General features: G+C 43.5%; 1 protein-coding gene across 2 annotated transcripts in view; it reads left to right on the top strand.

Annotated features, from left to right (window-relative positions):
• The first annotated feature begins 1,382 nt into the window (after positions 1-1,382).
• The window catches only part of SMYD2 (SET and MYND domain containing 2), a 56,467-nt gene continuing 39,676 nt past the window's right edge, over positions 1,383-18,173 (top strand). Inside the window, exon 1 of one of the 2 annotated variants that reach the window (XM_031002268.3) lies at positions 1,383-1,815. In XM_031002268.3, the coding sequence (XP_030858128.1) occupies positions 1,643-1,815 (173 nt within the window). In that variant the 5' untranslated portion in view covers positions 1,383-1,642. The remainder of the gene's footprint in view (positions 1,816-18,173) is intronic. The other variant, XM_063708632.1, reaches the window with a different exon arrangement.

The raw sequence follows: 18,173 nt of genomic DNA, 5'->3' as shown, positions 1-18,173 counted from the left end.
CACAGCTGGCTGATTTTGTCCATCTTTCTATCCCAGTGGCTGGCCATAGTCAGTCGAAGTTTCTTAAAATGCATAAATGAAAATACTATCATAACGTCCTTTACTTGAAGGCGGGTTAGAGGCTTATTTAGTTTGCCACTAATAACGACTTTTTTGTTTTCTTTTGAGACAAGGTCCTGCTCTGTCACCCAGGCTGGAGTACAATGGAGGCATCACAGCTCACTGCAACCTTGACTTCCCAGGCTCAAGTTATCCTCCCACCTCAGCACCACTTGAGAGGTGGTTAATTTCCCATAGAGTCGGGGTCTTTATGTTGCCCAAGCTGGTCTCCAACTCTCCAATTCCTGGGCTCAAGTGATCCTCCCACCTTGGCCTCCCACAGTGTTGGGATTACAGGGCCGAGCCACCACACCCAGCTGATAAAGACATTTTACTGAAATGCCAAAAATTCCACTGATTTTACATCTCCAATCATATTAATCCTTTCCCTTTGCTCAACCAGTCCTGAACTTACACAGGTAACTGTTTGAGGTCCTAGTTTGAAGTAGTGGTTTCTGCTAAATGATCTCGTCACAATTTTAGTTTTTACTGCATGTACATCAATTCCAGTCTTTACATAATCATGTGAAACACGGATTATATTTTCCTTTCTCATATGAAAAGTAATAGCGTGCATGTGTATAGGATTTACGTTTCAGGCTTTGTGGGTTTTAAATCCTTTGACTCCTAAACCAAGTGACTTTTCTAAGATCACAGTTCGTGGGTGGTCAAGCATATTAAAACTACTGCAAACTCTAGCGCAGTGTCCTGGACACTGGCCACAGCATCGCATTATCCCCCAACAGCCTAAATTCCTTGAAGGCAAGGTTCTCTCTGGCTTCCTCTGCATCGTTCGCAGCATGCCTCAGAGACTCAGTGAGCTCGGCTGGCCGATGCATTTCCTCTTCCGTCCATGTAATTCCACTAGAGGAGCAGAGGGCAAACTACGTTCCCATTAAAGCCACAAGGTTTAAAAACCTCTAACCTTGGAAAAGCACACTTCAACCCTCTGCACACCAAACTTCTCTACTGTGGTTTCCCCTCTGCCGCTTTCTCCTTGGCGTTCCCCGATCACTGCCTCTAGGGTCTTTACAAGGGAAAGCGAACGTAAGGTTTCGGAGCTGGCTTCGCCCCCTTCTATTTACCGGGGGCTGGTCATCCTTCGGGCCAGGCTGACTGTCTAGGGGTGGCCCTCGGATACCTGCTCCCCGCAGGTGACCCCCCTCCCTCCCACCGAGGAGGAGGGCGCGTCCCGCTCGCTCCGTGGAGACGCCGCGGAGGCGCACACGCCTCACGCCTCCTCGCAGAAGCCACAGGGGCTGCGGCTCTTTGTCGCGGCCACACCGGAAACGGCCCGGAGCGCGCGCGGGGCGGCCGCCGAGGGTCCCGGCGCTGGGCGGGGCCGCCGGGCCCGTCCCCCTCCCCGCGGGGGCGCGCGAGGCCCGGGCGGGGCCGCCGTCCCTTCCGGGGAGCGGGGAGCCGCCGCCGCGTCCGCCGGGCGGCTCCCACCCCGCCCCCCGCAGCTCTGGGTGACGCGTCTCCAATAACAGCTCGCCGGGAGCCGCAGCTCGGGCACAGCCGGCGGCCGCGCCCCGCCGCCACCATGAGGGCCGAGGGCCTCGGCGGCCTGGAGCGCTTCTGCAGCCCGGGCAAAGGCCGGGGGCTGCGGGCTCTGCAGCCCTTCCAGGTGGGGGACTTGCTGTTCTCCTGCCCGGCCTATGCCTACGTGCTCACGGTCAACGAGCGGGGCAACCACTGCGAGTACTGCTTCACCAGGTAGGGCGGCGGCGGCGGCGGGCGGGAGCCGGGGGCGCCGAGCGGGAGGCTCGGACCGCGGCGCCAGGAAGTGCGTGCGGCTCGCGGGGTCCTAGCGCCGGCCTTTGGGGCGGGGGGGGGCGGGGGGGGCGGGGAGGGGAGGAGGCCCGGCGCTGCAGCCCCACGCCAGGCGCCACGTGCGAGAGGAAACAGGACCGGTGCCCCGCTGCACGCCCTGCACTGCACGTTTTCAGAGTTGCTCACGCTGGATGCGCAAACCCGGGAGTGCAGGTTCCTGCCCTCAAATGTGGGCTCCGAGCCAGGCTTGTTCCAAGCCTGGGCACTCACTGCCCTCCCGGTGCATTGGCAGCGTAGCCCCAAATTTGGGCAGCCACGGGCTGTCACCTTTAACTTATGTTTCCTGCGGTGTGTTCTGTTCCCCACAGTCCAGCCCTGCCTCAGATTGGCCGTTTCTTCCAAGGAATTTAATGACTTAGTATATGTCTTGTAAAGTACGCTTACATGTTAAAGTACGCTTACATGGGTGTTTGGAGGGACGCCAGTGGGCACTGACCACACCCCCTGGATTCTGAGGTGCTGCGACGATGAGTTGCAGTGTCCAGTTTTGGTTTGGGATTAGGAAAACATGGTCGCAGGAAGGGATTGGGCAAGATGTGTGGTTGCTAATGGTATTTAATTGTAAGATACCATATGTATATATGTGTCTGTGTTTGTATATATGATGCATATACATTTGCACACACCAACACATAATTATATCCTCAACTCTTATGAGAGTTTCAGAGCTTAAAGGCACATTAGAAATCACCAATTCAGTCTTGTCTTTCACTTAATGGATGAGAAAACTAAAGCCCAGAGAGAAAGTGGAGTTACCTTTATCCATTCACACCAGTAGTGAAGGGCGTGAAATCTGGCCTTATTCACTTCTGCCTATTTCTCACTGGTTAGGTGCTCAGTAAATTTACTAAGGCAGGAGGCATGGCATTGGGGTTAAGTTTATATCAGGCCTTCCAGTACTCTGAGTAGAGACCATGCTTTGCTTTCTTTGAACCTCAGTTTCTTCATCTTTGAAATGGAGATTCCTGGGCTGGATTAAGCTGACCTGCGGTCCTGCAGGGACCTTTTGAGTACAGGTCTCAAGTCCAGCATACTCAATCTCTCAGACCTGTGTGCCTTATTCTACAATAAGACGTAGCAAAAGAAGGGACAAAGGCTAAATATTGTAGTAATCTTGCCCAGACTCCCTGCCAGAACTGTCTTCCGCTTGGGGGGACCTGGAAAGGAACTAGACACGGAATCATGCCGTGGGCAGCTTAAGGGCTGTATGTGATGTGGCTCTTTGAATTGGTGAGCCAAGAGCTAAAGGGTCATGGCACCACTTTGCAACGTTTGAGTGAAGTGAGCATTGGGTTTTCCCAAAGTTAAAAAGGCTGCTGTGACTGGTCCCTTGATCTTCTGAGCCTTGCTGTGGCTCGGAGTCTGCAGCAGCGTGGGTGTCTGCAGTGGCAGGAGCAAAGCAGGTCAGGCAGCACAGAAGGAGCCTCCATCAGGGATCCTGGCAATTCCTGGAAGCCATCGCCTAAGACCATGGATGCCAGGCACATAGTAGGTGCTTACTTTATATGGGTAGTTGCCAGCCCTGGCCTCCAGTGAATGAAAGATCAAATCCCTCTGGGTTTAGAAGGGATGAGAAGAACTGAGAGATGCTTCTCTTTAGCTGTAAGTCTCCTAATTGTATCTACTACACATAACCCCAACCTTAGAACATTAATGGATGGTCACATGCAAGTTCACAAAGCATTCAGCCTGGATTATTCCGCCATATGTGACAGTTTGCTGCCTCTTTTGTTGTTAAATTTTTCTGATTGACATTTATTAGTGTTACTCACTTTTGCCTTGGGTCCCTCACCAGGGCTGCAACTTGCAATGGGGTGTTATTACAACTTGCAAATCCCTTCTCTGTTTGATTTCCCTGACCTTATGTCAATACCCGTAGTTTATTTCCTCTCTCTCCCCAAAGAATTATTTGAAATCAATTAAAATAATACAAAAGAAATAATATCCATGATACTTATGCAATTAGAAATATCCTTGTACCCTACTTCATGATTTCTATTAAATCTGAATCATTTAGTATTAGTGGTTAGGTCATCTGATAGATTCAGCATCAGTTCCTCTGTCAGCAATTTGTATATGACTTAGGACAAATCAGTCTGTCCAGATGTATGAGGGGAAGGTGTATTTTCCTCCATAGGGCCTCAAAGTATAGGAGCAGAATTCTGGAAATGTTCATACTTACAGGTCAAAATCTGCTGCCTGCCCCAGCCCCACATACCCAAAAGAAAGCTACCCCTTATTCTTTCTTTTGCCAGAAGTTTAACATAAACAATATTGCTTAAGATAAATGAACGACTCAAGAATTTCCATGTCATACTAATTGTATCAGGATCTAACTTTTTTTGAAGGAAAGAAAAGTGATTTCTTTAGGTAGGAATAAGTATATTCTATAAATTGAGAAATAATGGAAAATGTCTTAAGTCTCAACAGAATGGGATTCTTACGGTCAGGGCAATTCAGACAAAGGTTTGCTTTGGGGAATTTTTAATTTGTATCACATTTCTGAGTCTGGTGGGTGCCACTGGAGAACATGCGTATCTTGCCTGAACTGCTAGAAGGCAGCTCCTAATAATATTATATAAAGTTTTTCCACTTGGAAGCTGTCCCTATCAGACTTCTCAGATACACTTTATACACACATACACACATAAATGCACACATACACATTTTGGCCATTTATCACCGTTTTTTGGTGTTTTTTGTTTTTTTTTTTTGAGACAGAGTTTCGCTCTTGTTGCCCAGGCTGGAGTGCAGTGGCGTGATCTCAGCTCACCGCAACCTCCACCTCCCTGGTTCAAGCAATTCCTCTGCCTCAGCCTCCCGAGTAGCTGGGATTATAGGAATGCGTCACCACACCTGGCTAATTTTGTATTTTTAGTAGAGACAGGGTTTCTCCATGTTGGTCAGGCTGGTCTCAAACTCCCAGCCTCCCAAAGTGCTGGGATTACAGGCATGAGCCACTGCGCCCGGCCAAGTATGTTGTATTTTAAACTAAGTTTTAGACTTTTTTTTTTTTTTTGAAACAGTCTCGTCTCACTCTGTTGCCCAGGCTGGAGTGCAGTGGCACGATCTTGGCTCACCGCAACCTCTGCCTCCCGAGTTCAAGCGATTTCCGGCTAATTTTTGTATTTTTAGTAGAGACAGGGTTTCATCATGTTGGCCAGGCTGGTCTCGAACTCCTGACCTCAAGTGATCCACCCGCCTCAGCCTCCCAAAGTGCTAGGATTACAGGCGCGAGCCACCGTGCCTGGCCTAGACATATTTTAACCCCCAATGTGATTTGTCTCAGAAGGAGAGAAATCTGCTTTAACCCGGTGTTCTATCTAAATATTCATTCTATGTTCCATTCTTCAGGTAGGCAGATGTCTCCCTTTTGATCTTTAGTTCTCTTGGCTCATGGGTTATTTAAGGATGAGATTATTGACATTTCTTTGTTTGTTCTGAGTGTAGGGGGAACCAGAAAAGCCCATTTAGCCTCCTTGGAATAGAGCTGTTAGAACCCAGTTTCAGTGAATTTCGGTCATGTCTGGCTTAGATTAGTTGTTTTAAAAATTAAATTGTTTGCCTGAGCCAAACCCTGTGATTAAGGTGTCCTATTTCAGCAGTTATAAAGGCTTTTTTCCTCATGTCCCCCAGATTTATTCTCTAGCATATTCATCTTAGCTTTCCTCTTGTTCTATCAAACCGGCAGAATAATTTTTAGTTGATCTTAATCAGTATTAAGGGCCATGAAATCCTGATGCTGTTTTCCTGAAGTTCTCTGAACTAGCCCTGGTTCTGGCTGCCTGAAGTTGTGCATGAGAAGGGGACCTTGTCCCCAGGACTGCTATGACTCTGGCTCTCCTGAGAATGCTTTGAGAGTTGTTTTGGGGGAGAAATGGCTTCAGATGTATTTAAATCATCATGTTTTCTGAATAAAAAAATTGAATACATGCTATAATAAAGGGGTTCCCCTTCTTTTTTAGATGTATTTTTATAAAATAGGTGGTAAGACTAAAACATACCTACAAGAGATTTCCTGTAAAAAGTGCCATTAAGGAATGCAAAATTCAGCTATCTGTATGTTAGGTAAGGAAATGGCTGTTTTCACTTTCCACCTTTCAGTATTTCAAGGTTTCCATGTACATTAATGCATAACTTAATGACAAGGATATGTTCCAAGAACTGCCTTAGTAAAGCAGTTTGGTCCTTGTGCCAGCATGCTAGAGTGTACTTACACAAAGCTACGTGAGAGAGTCTACTACTCACCTAGGCTGTATGGTATATAGCCTGTTGCTCTTAGGTTACAAACCTGTACAGCGTGTTACCGTACTGAATACTGTAGGCAGTTGTAACACAATGGTAAGTATTTGTGTATCCAAACATATCTAAACATAGAAAAGGCACAGTGAGAATATGGTATCACAGTCTTATGGACCACCTTTGTTCACGTGGTCTGTCATTGACTAAAATGTTGTTAGTGCATGACCTTATTTCAGTAGAAACCGCAAAGCGGGGACTTTGTGGCAGGTGGACTGGGTTTGAATTCTGGTTTCATTCTTTCCTGATGGTTTGTCTTTAGGCCAGTTATCACTTAAGCTCTCTGAACTCCCAGGTTCCCTTATCTGTAAAATGTGCGTACTAATGCCAGTGCCGTTAATCCCAGGACTTGTTAGGCTGAGGTGGGAGGATCGCTTGAAGCCAAGATTTTGAGACCTGCCTGGGCAACATAGCAAGACCCCATTCACTACAAAAAAAAATTTTATTTAGTTTAGCCAGCTGTGGTAGCCTGGGCCTGTAGTTCTAGCTACACTTGGGTAGGCTGAGGTGGGAAGATCCCTTGAGTCAGGAGGTTGATGCTGCAGGAAGCCATATCACTTACTCCAGCCTGGAAGACAAAGTGAGACCCTGTCTCTTAAAAAAAAATAAAAAAGTGCGGGCTGGGCATGGTGGCTCACACCTGTAATCCCAGCACTCTGAGAGGCTGAGGCAGATGGATCACTCGAGGTCAGGAGTTTGAGACCAGCCTGGCCAACACAGTGAAACCCTGTCTCCACTGAAGATACAAAAATTAGCCAGGTGTGGTATAGTCCCAACTGCTTGGGAGGCTGAGGCAGGAGAATGGCTTGAACCTAGGAACCCAGGAGGCAGAGGTTGCAGTGAGCTGGGATCACGCCACTGCACTCTAGCCTCCATCTCAAAAAAAAAAAAAAAAGCGTATGAATACCCACCCTACCAACCAAGCTAAGTCAGTACAACCCTAGCACATAGTGAGCCATCAAAATCACTCTGATCTCTCTTCTTTTTTTTTTTTTTTTGAGATGGAATCTCACTCTGTCACCCAGGCTAGAGTGCAATGGCACAATCTCCGCTGTTCAAGTGATTCTCCTGCCTCAGCCTCGCGAGTAGCTGGGATTACAGGCATGCACCACCATGCCTGGCTAATTTTTGTATTTTTAGTAGAAACAGTGTTTCACCATGTTGGCCAGGCTGGTCTTGAACTCCTGACCTCAGGTGATCCACCTGCCTTGGCCTCCCAAAGTGCTGGGATTACAGGCATGAGCCACCACGCCTGGCCTGATCTCATACTTGTTTGATGAACTCTGCTGGCTAAATGTTTCTAACTTAATTAAATTGTGTGATAAAATATTATAATTTTAGGGGCATTTTTATGGAGTTGTGGGGAGGGGTGAATACTGGAAAGGAAATACTGGAAATTGTTGACCAGTGGAGTCACCATTAAGCTGGCCTATTTGCTGGGCATGGTGGCTCATGCCTGTAATCCCAGCACTTTGGGAAGCCGAGGCGGGCAGATTACCTGAGGTCAGGAGTTTGAGACCAGCCTGACCAACATGGTGAAACCTCATCTCTACTAAAAATTCAAAAATTAGCTGGGCATAGTGGCGGGCGCCTGTAATCCCAGCTACTTGGGAGGCTGAGGCAGGAGAATCGCTTGAACCCGGGAGGTGGAGGTTGTGGCGAGTTGAGAGTGCGCCACTGTACTCCAGCCTGGGAGACAGAGTTAGACTATGTCTCAAAAAAAAAAAAAAAAAAAAAAAAAGATGGCCTGTTGACCCATAGCCACAACCAGCAGTTCTCAACCTTGGGTTCCCCAGAATTAATGATGGTTGTCTGGGATTAGTTTTCAGTATTTTTCAAAACCTAATGGAAATAATATAATATACCTACACAGGTAAACCTTCTTCAAAAAAGAGCCTTTTCTCACTCCAAAGTCTTAGGCACTTTAATATTCTTTTAATAAGAAAAAACAAATATTTATAGAGAGAAATGGAATAAAACAGAATTTTCCACATTGCAAGGATATCAGGGCTCCTTTCTGCCTTTTACTTTCAGCACAATTGTTTCAACTGCAGCAAGGAGCCATCCTTTAAGACTTCAAATGTGCCAGTAACTCACGTTATTTTTCATATGTGGGGAACATAATTTCTGTTATAGCTTATAGGGGCTCAGTGACCAAGCTGCACGTTTGGAACCGATTTCAGATGAAAGAGACAGAATAACAGCAGGATATCCTGAAGTGAAATTCAAACCCTGGTGAGTTAAAACCACCATCTAACACCTTTCCCTCCCAAAGCAATTGCACAGAATCCTCTCAATCAAAAAAAATTCGAAGAACCTGTATAAAATGGCATTTCTTTAAATCATATTGCTCTTTGCAGCCCATAAAGCATTTCCAGATACATTCTTATTTTGATCCTTCCAAGGATGGCTGGTATACACAGGGCCTTATTCCATTTTACATAGAAAGGAACTGAGTGTTAGAGAAGTTAAGTGGTTTCTCTGAATTTCACACCTTTTTTGTCAAATATTTATTGAGTGCCTCTTAAAGGCCGGACTCCATGACCTTCACGGATGGAGCCAAATCTCCCTGTTCCTCATGTGATCTTCCTGTGCCCCCTTTGGCCTGAACCTACTGTGTGGTTCACCCAGGGACTTCACCCTACTTTACTACTGTGTGGTTCCCTGGAGACTGGGGGCTTAATCCATCTCTGATATCTCCTTGATTGAATAGAATTTATAATTGGCCAACAATTTAACAAACGAATGCATTGTTTAAAGAATTATTTAAAGTTTTAAAAAATGTTTGATTCAACCATCTTAGATCTATATTTTATGCTGATATGGACTTAGACATGTTGTTTTTATTATAATGCTTTGAAATTTGCATAAGAGCTACACATATTCTTTTATATGTATGAATTATTATGTAATAAAACATAAAAAGAACATGAGGCTTTGGTCCTTTTGTAGGCTTGGAATATTTTTAATATTACGCTAGGACTAAACCAGAGTTAGTCATCTCAGCCTTTATACCTACATATAAAGAGTTTGTTTCTGTGCCGTGTGATAGGGCAGCATCAGCCCATAGTCTTTTTTTTTTTTTTTTTTTCCTTAAGCAAATCCATTCTTCAGGATCTCTCTCTGCAGAAGTTAAATCTCTTGAGTTGTGGAAATGGAATTTATGGTGCAGCTATCGGAGGCGACCCCTGGTTGGTATTCCTGTAGAACAGGCAAGTTGCAAACCACCTGTGAGAAGGTTCTTGTAAAAATACGTTAAATTTCTTTGAGAAGATCCAGGGCTCACTGCTATAGTTTGGCAGGAACCTGGTCTTTGGGAGAACTCAGAATTGGTGAGAATTCAGGACAGCAAAATTGTCTCTTTTAGGATTTGATATAGTGAGAGAATTGCAAAGGAAGTTTCTACTGTATTTGGGTGTTTTAGGCTTACTGCTTTGAACTTAGGTTAATATTCCCTCCTCTTTTCCCTGTCAGTATAAAAATATGAAATAATTACTGTTTTATGCCACTTTATTTCTGTCCTCGAAGGAAGCAATCAATAATTACAAGCATGCTTTATCTTCCTGGAGTCATGAATAATTAAATTGACTCCCCCCATCCACACACATCTTTTTTTGGACCTCAGATGTAGTTGAGGTAATCATACTTCTGAGTTCAAGGCATGCTTTTATCTGGTATGTGCAAGGCAAATTTGATTTTTCAGAATGTTCCCTCTCATTTCCTGCTCTTCTCACAGACAGCTCCTCTATGGGTTTGGTTACGTATCTTTGAATACATGTGTATGTGTGTCCTGATGATCACTAGGGAACTAGACACACCTAGAACAAGGCACCCTGATTTTACTTGGCAGATTCAGACCTTGAGCTCTCTTCTGATCCTCCTGCTCACTCAGCGTTTTTCTGTAGCTGTGTCAGGGCAGGGGCCCCTGCACTGGCCCCTTCCTCCTGATGAGTGGCCTGTTCTGACACTTGAGGGAGGCAGGGCATTTTGAGGTCTCCTTTGCCTCTCAGGAACTTGCATTGTTAGCCCACCCACATCCCCAACCTTCACTTCTTTGGATTTCTAGGAAATCTGCAGTAGTTTAGGGGTGCAGTCCTTTGGCAGGGAATTAACTGAAGTACCTGCCTTTTCAGGGGTTGAACCCATGACCTTGGCCTCATTAGAGCTCTAACCAGTCACAAAGCACACACCTCACTTTGTGTAACTTCTGCTGACTTGTTCCTGCCACCCTCCGCGGCTTCCTATTCAATTGCAAAGGCGTTCACACCAACACAATAGAACAGAAGGAAATCAGATCTCTCTTCAAGACTTCTCTGAAGGACAGAAATATGCAATTTAGCAGGAAAATAATACAAAAAAGTCTTGAAGGTTCAGGAAACAACTTATCTTTCTAGTCCATACATTCGCTGAGAATCCAGCTGTGTCTCTCAGATTCTTTTTCAATCAAAAATTTAAAAATAGCATGGAACTCCTTGTGTTAATTTATTAACATAAAATCTAGCGACTCTTGTACATGAAGTGGAAGGTTTCGGATGACTAAGTAGAAATATTGTATGTATGTTATTAAAATGGATTGGGTTAGCTTTTATAGAAAAAGTGGATCTGAGAATTCATAAGTGCTTATCTTTGGCAAGTTTATAGTCCCTAGAGATAAAAATGAATGCGTGCTATAATAACAAAGACACAGTTGTGTCTTAGTGAGTGCACTGTGATGCTCAGGGTGTGTTGGTGCCCAGGGGACGCGGAGTCACCATGGAGGAGAGGAGAAACAAGGACAACTCCCTAGAGAAGTGAAATTCACACAGGGCTTGAAGACCTGAATGTATCTTGGGGGAGGGACATGGTAAGATAATCTGGCTGTCCAAAAAGATACAGGTTTTTATTAGAGCCAAATAAAAATCTCAAGGATTTTATGTCTTGGCACTTGGAAGGAGTTATGTTGAAATCTGTGTTCTCTTTAACCTGAGTACCAAGAAAGACTCTTCAGGGATGTCGGTACTGGCTCATATTTTTGATGAGATGGGGATTTTTCTTACTCTGGTGATGTTTGGATAGGAAACATTTGCTCATTTGCCACCTGAAAAATCTCTTCTCTGTCAATTCCATGAATCCGTGGTACAGTGACAGTTGCTGTTCACAGTGATAGCCTCATATGCTCTTAAAACCTCACCAATAAGACACATTTAATTATGAGCCAATAGTATACTCCCTAAGGGTAGGAATTCTACTTTTTTAACTCAATCAGAAACATTTGTATTTGTGGACACTTAGTGGGTTCTATAGTTCTGGAAAACAACTCCAAAGAAAAGGAACAAAAATCCCTACCACCACGGAGCTTATTTTCCAGCTTTTATTCATCTTTATTTTACCTCCAGTTCCTTGAACTTTGTAAGGCTTCAGCAGATGCTGTATAAAAGGCAGGAAGGTTTGTTCTTTTTCTTTCTTCTGGTCATCCAGGTATGTCATGAAGAACATTCTGTTAACCAGAATGTTTAACCACGTTGGGACTCAGAAAATGATACCCTGAAGTTTGGCCCTTTGGCATACAGAGCACTTTCCACTGAAGGGGGTTTGGAAGGGCCTCAGAAGCGAAGACTCTGTGACCTTCCCTGCCCCTCAGTCTATTACCATTATTAGCTCATACCCTTTTGTCCATTCTTCATTGAACCTAAGCATAAAAATGGCAGTTTTCCTTGAGTTCTTGAGTTATTGGGCTCTCATTTTGAAGGCTCTTGTTTTACATAAAGACTTTGACTAAATACATTTGTTATGTTTTTATCTTGCTAGTATGTCTTTTCTTCCAGGGGTGTTGGCCACGACCCTTATGATGGATGAGGAAAGACATCACATCTTTCCACTCCTACAACTACAACACCCTGTCTCATGACTGACACAAACTAAGAGAGAGCTTTGATCAGATAATACTTAGGTCCAATGAATTGGCAACATCCCTATGTTGGTTAAAATAGCAGCAGCTCTGGATAGATATATTTTAGAAGTTAATGAAATATGGCCTACCCATACACCTGAGTAAATATTTTAAACAGCACTCTAAAGAAACCTTTAGGGTTTTTGTTTGTTTGTTTGTTTTTTAACTTTAAAACATTCAGGTTAACAAGGAAGTAGGGATTTAGGAACAATCTATTTATTTCATCCAATATTTAATTGATTTCTGCACATGTTCCAGCTTTACAAGGCACTCAGCTACTAAATATTTTCTAGGTAGAGAGAGAGAGAGAGAAAGAGAGAGAAGCCCACCTCTCTTGATCTTCTCTGTCTGTGAATCTGAGGACGCCCCTGATAGAACTCCATGGTAGAGTCGGGGCTTCCTAATGGACACCCTCAGGCCTAGCCTCAGGAGCCGTATCTGAGTCTAGCTTGCTCTGCTGTGTTATTTTCACTCTGGTCATCCTAAATTGTTTATAGTAATGAATGCACACATATACACACATGCACACACATATATGCACCTTGCTGATTCTCCTCTCTATGTCCCTCTTTGCCTGGCTCACTCCTTTGGTTCTGAGAAATCTGTCCTGATTTCTGCAGTCTGGATTAGTTGCCTTCGTCTTTGCTCCCACAGCACCTCATACAAACTTCCTTTATCACACTTGCTCCTTGAATGCATGAACTAGGTCTTACTCATCTTTGTAACCCCAGCATTTAGCAAGAAGACTAGCCTCTGTTACTGCAATAAATATTTGCGAAATATATTAGTCTCATTTCTGCATCTTATCTTACTAGTGGCCCTTTGCATAGGCCTCATCACCTCTCTTAATATGCAACTGTTCATTCTTGGAAATGAATCCTTGTAAATACTCTCAGAACTCTTCATTGACTCCCTGCTTTCTTCAGGACAAGTTCCCTACTAAGTGCCCCTCCCATCATATCCAGCATTATCCCTCACTACATTTTGACTTAGACTCCAAGTTCAATTTGGGTGGTCTTTGCAAAGCTGAAGAATGTCATTCTTCATTCTTCCTATTGTCTATTTGTCATCTAGAGTACTTTTCTCTGTAATATTTCCTTCCTTATCCTCTGCCTCCTTCCTAGGTAAGGCCTTAGAGCCTCAGTTTGTTTATACTCAAGAAAGATCCAGCTCAAATTGCATCTCTTTCCAAAGCTTTATCTTTTTCTGTTTTGTGTGTGTGTGTGTGTGTGTGTGTGTGTGTGTTTGAGACAGAGTCTCTCTCTGTCACCCAGGCTGGAGTGCAATAGCACGATCTCTGCTCATTGCAACCTCCGCCTCCCAGGTCCAAGCGATTCTCCCGCTTCAGTCTCCTGAGTAGCTGGGATTACAGTCGCATGCCACCACGTCTGGCTAATTTTTGTATTTTTTCATAGAGATGGGGTTTCACCATGTTGGCCAGGCTGGTCTCAAACTCCCGACCTCAGGTGATCTACCCACCTTGGCCTCCCAAAGTGCTGGGATTATAGGCATGAGCCACCGCATCCGGTCCAAAGCTTTTTCTTAACTACTTCAGCCCACACAGCTTTCATTTTATTTATCGACTTGTTTGTATTTATTTTACAATAATTTAATATTTACATTTTTTGAACATCCTACTATTCCAAGCATTGTGCTCTCACTGTGGAGTTTCAGAGATGAATAAAACAACATGCTCAGTAAGTGCTATTTCCCTAACTTCTGTATCTTCAAAGAGCTCAGTCCTAGGGGTAGCTTTCTGCTCTCAATTCCAGGTCATGTGGGCCATTTGGATGCTGAATCATTTTGCCTGATATTTATATTTACCACTGTCATGTAGGCAGGGCAGATTTCCCCAAATAGCTCTTTTTTTGAGATGGAGTTTTGCTCTTGTTGCCCAGGCTGGAGTGCAGTGGCGCGATCTCGGCTCACTGCAACCTCCGCCTCCCAGGTTCAAGCATTTCTCCTGCCTCCGCCTCCCGAGTAGCTAGGATTACAGGCGCCTGCCACCACACCCAGCTAATTTTGTATTTTTACTAGTGACAGGGTTTCTCCATGTTGGTCAGGCTGGTCTTAACTCCTGACCTTAGGTGATCCACCTGCCTCGGCCTCCCAAAGTGCTGGGATTACAGGCATGAGCCACCGTGCCCAGCCACTCATTTTTTTTTTTTTAACAAAAATATTATTTCCCAGTATGGCTGTAGCACAGTACTTTTGTACCTAGAAAATAACACTTTTGAATAGAAATTACTTAGCTATGATAGATTAACATGTCTTCTTACTGCCTCACGTGCAAGGTTTTATAGTATAAAAAATGTTCTCCATTCAGAGAAATACAAATGGAATCAATAAGGATTGAAAGAAAAATGTCTGCTAAATCTGTTCAAATGGTATCTGATCAGTTTAAGTTTTCAAGGTAAAGTCCACAATTCGGGGTAATTCGCCTAAACAAATTGGTAATTCAATTTTTTATATTTTGTTTGCAGGAAAATAAAACTGAGGGGATGAGAGAATCTCAACTCTTAAAATTCTTCTGTAGGCAATTAAAAAGATAACATTTTCCAGGCCAGGCGCGGTGGCTTACGCCTGTATTCCCAGCACTTTGGGAGGCCAAGACGGGCGGATGGCTTGAGGACAGGAGTTCAAGCCCAGCCTGGCCAACATGGTGAAACCCCGTCTCTACTAAAAATACAAAAGTTAGCTGGGTGTGGTGGTTCATGTCTGTAATTAATCCCAGCTACTTGGAGGCTGAGGCAGGAGAATGTCTTGAACCCGGGAGGCAGAGGTTGTAGTGATCCAAGATTGTGCCACCGCACTCCAGCCTAGGTGACAGAGCAAGACCCTCTCTCAAACAAACAAACAAAAAACACACATTTTCCTGTAAGTAAGATTCAGAACAGTTCTGTCTGGACAGGTAGTTAACACATGTTTTGCTGCAGTAGACCTGACCATGTTCTGGGAACTCACAATTAGCATTAGACTATAAAGGAATTTTTACCATGGTTTATTTCTGTTTTACGGACAGAATGTTGAAGTGAGGAATACTGTTAGGAGTATTTTAAGTTTTCAGGTAGTTAAATTTATATTACTTTGGTTTTGTCATTTTCTTTGATTTTTAATCGCGTGAGTTTTATGCAACAGCAAGCATAGGGGAATCTAATAATATTGGTATTCATTACAAAGTACTAATAGTAACATCTGTCATTTAACTGGAAGAAGCGGTGGATATTATTTTATTGTCAGTTCCTTTATGAGAGAACTGAGTTAGAAAGGCATTCGCTGTTTCTTTGCTTTTGACTTTTCAATCAGAAGGCATTAGAGAAGTAAAGATAAAAGTAGCAAGGAAGTGTTACTCTGACCTTGCACAAAAGTTAAGACAGAGCATTTCCAGAGGAAAACGTGAAATTTTAAAAGTGCGTACATTCATTCTTTGGACGAGCTTTAACTGTTAGAGATTGTGCAGGGCCTACAAGAGGAGCTTTGGATATAGGTGTTGTCCAGGGGCTGAAAAGAAAATGTAATGTTCACTGTTTCACAGGCTAAATATTTCTCTCCTATATTCATAAGCTTCATGAATTTTTTTTTTGCTTTCTAAGGCAAAGGTAAATTTTGTCTGGGCCAGAGCCTGCATGAAAACAAATCCATGTTATTTTATAACTAGGTCAGCCATTACTCTGACCACCAAGCCCAGCTTCCTCCTTGTAAATTACAGCTCCAGTTCCAATAGTTGGGAAAACCTATTAGTTGCTACCTTACTGCCCTAAATATTTCCTGCCTCCCCAAGAGGATGCGGGCTCTAACTTTTAACAAGCCTCAGAACAAAGCCTGGTGCTGAGCGAAGGTTCAGCACAGCCCTGGGAAGAAGCCCCCCGCTGCACGTGGGTCCTGTTCACTGTTACATTGTGGATTAAAGTGATGTATGGAGCACCTTTCACTATTACACAAAACCCTGTAGCCTGAGTATTATCCTTGTCCCCTGACCAGGGTTATAATAGGGTTCTGCCACAGTTCCTCCAATTTTTATTTCTCTTAAACAAGATTGGAGGCCTTGCTAGTATAACCACCCTCGCTGGGTGGGAGGCTAACTTTGTTTCTGATTGTCTTATTTCAACCTATGGTGAAGTTATATTGCACTGCTGGGGCTTTTTTCCCATTCTCTTTTTCATTTGGCTGGGGCTGCCTCTGTTCAACAGAGCATACTTGTCACTTCTTCTGTCACCATTAGTTAAAAGTAATTGTTATTGCAAACCTCCTCTGCCAGTATCATTTTCTTTCATGGTGAAACCCACTAAGCATTCATTTCAGTAGCAGAAAGTAGGGAGCTTACAGAATCAAATCCTTTTTATCTAGACCAACAGCACCTGCGGCAACGCATTAACTAGCAGGAGTTGTTAATTACATTTCTAACTTGTTGATCTTCATGGTTTCTGATTTTTAAAAGCAAGGAAATTAATCACTGTGTGTGTCTCCTCCAGTAGGAAATGACAGGAGCGTGTCTTCTAAGTTCTGTTCCAGTCAGTAATAATCAAATACTTGCATTTTCCTGTAACATTTCTTTTCTTCCTTTGTGGATAGAACTATTTCTTAAGTTCAAAGAGCCCTTCTGTTCACAGTAGGGTAGATATTTGCCCATAAAACAAAGGCTTTAGAAACATAGATCCTCTAGCTATGAGTCTGAGTGAGACTGTGCTGATGGTATTTCAACAGTTGACATCACTTTAAAAAAAAAGCACAAAGACTAATTAAAAGTGTAGTAGTACCCAGCATTTATTGAACGTTTACAGTGTTCTAAGCAATGTATTAAATGTTTTGCTTGCATTTTCTCATTTAACTTTCATAGCAAACCTATGAGGTGGAAACGATATCTTTATTTGACAGTGAAGGAAACTGAGGTTCAGAAAGGACTAGTAACTTGCCCAAGATCACATAGTACATCAAATACCAGAAGGAAAAAAGGATTTGAGAGAGGGAAGTGGGAAGAGTAACTCATCATATTCATCCTAAATTGTGAGACAGGAATCAAGAAGCAGCAGAACAAAAGCTGAGGTTTTCTTTCTTAAAACTTGCACCTGCTTCTAGGATACTTGATCTTAGGTTAGAAAAAGACAGGGTCAGCTACTTTATTCTTATGTAAATGTTCATCATCAAGGTAGTTAAACAACCTGATCCATCCTGTGATTCATTCTTAAGAATCTCAGAAAAATCTAAACAATCTGCCTTGCAGAGTGCTTCAACTGTATACAGCAATTTCCACACGAAAAAGCCACTCCACCCAAATGTGTTACCATAGGCCTGTGGCTCCGCATTCTAGAAGCACACTGGAATCTCCTGGGAGCTTTCTAAAAGTCCTAGTGCCTGGGCCCAACACATACCAATTGAATGAGAACTGATGATCCCTGCCCCAGACAACCGAGGTTGAGAACCACTGTGAGAGGTTATTAGTGATTCACTCTACACTTTCCTTTTCGCTCCATTCCTTTGGGGTTATTTCAGTTTTTTTTTTTTTTTTTTAGGGAAATTTTGTTTTCTTTATTTTGCTCAGTCTTTTCCCAGACTTCCTGAACAATTCAGATCAGATTACATTGCAAATGAAAAATTTATGACTGTGTCTTTTGTAGGAACGGAGTTTGTTCCAAATGCTTTGTATAGTCCTACAGCGAAAATGGATAGCCCATATGAAGTTTCTCTCTGGCTGTAACTCCTCAGTCAGCAATAGTCGAACACTCATAGGATCTCTCTCCTCTCTCAAGCACATATACTGCACATACACAGTGCAGGTACCAGCTCAGCAAGTTTTAGTTTGAATTTCAGCCATGAGACTTATGAAGAGTTTAAATCTCTCGCTAGCTCTGGAAAGAACTGCAGCACATATCTGAATAATTTAAACAGGGCTTCATCCCCGCCTCCACCCCACCACCTCATCTAGAATTGCTTAAACCAAAATAGATCAAAGGCGATTCTTATGTTATTCACTATCAGTAACAGTAGCTATCAAAAACTGTTAGCTTTTCTTCTC

Source organism: Gorilla gorilla, chromosome 1 (genome assembly GCF_029281585.2).
Source record: "Gorilla gorilla gorilla isolate KB3781 chromosome 1, NHGRI_mGorGor1-v2.1_pri, whole genome shotgun sequence".
NCBI classification, from domain to species: Eukaryota; Metazoa; Chordata; class Mammalia; order Primates; family Hominidae; genus Gorilla; species Gorilla gorilla.
This window is presented reverse-complemented; position numbering and strand designations above follow the sequence as displayed.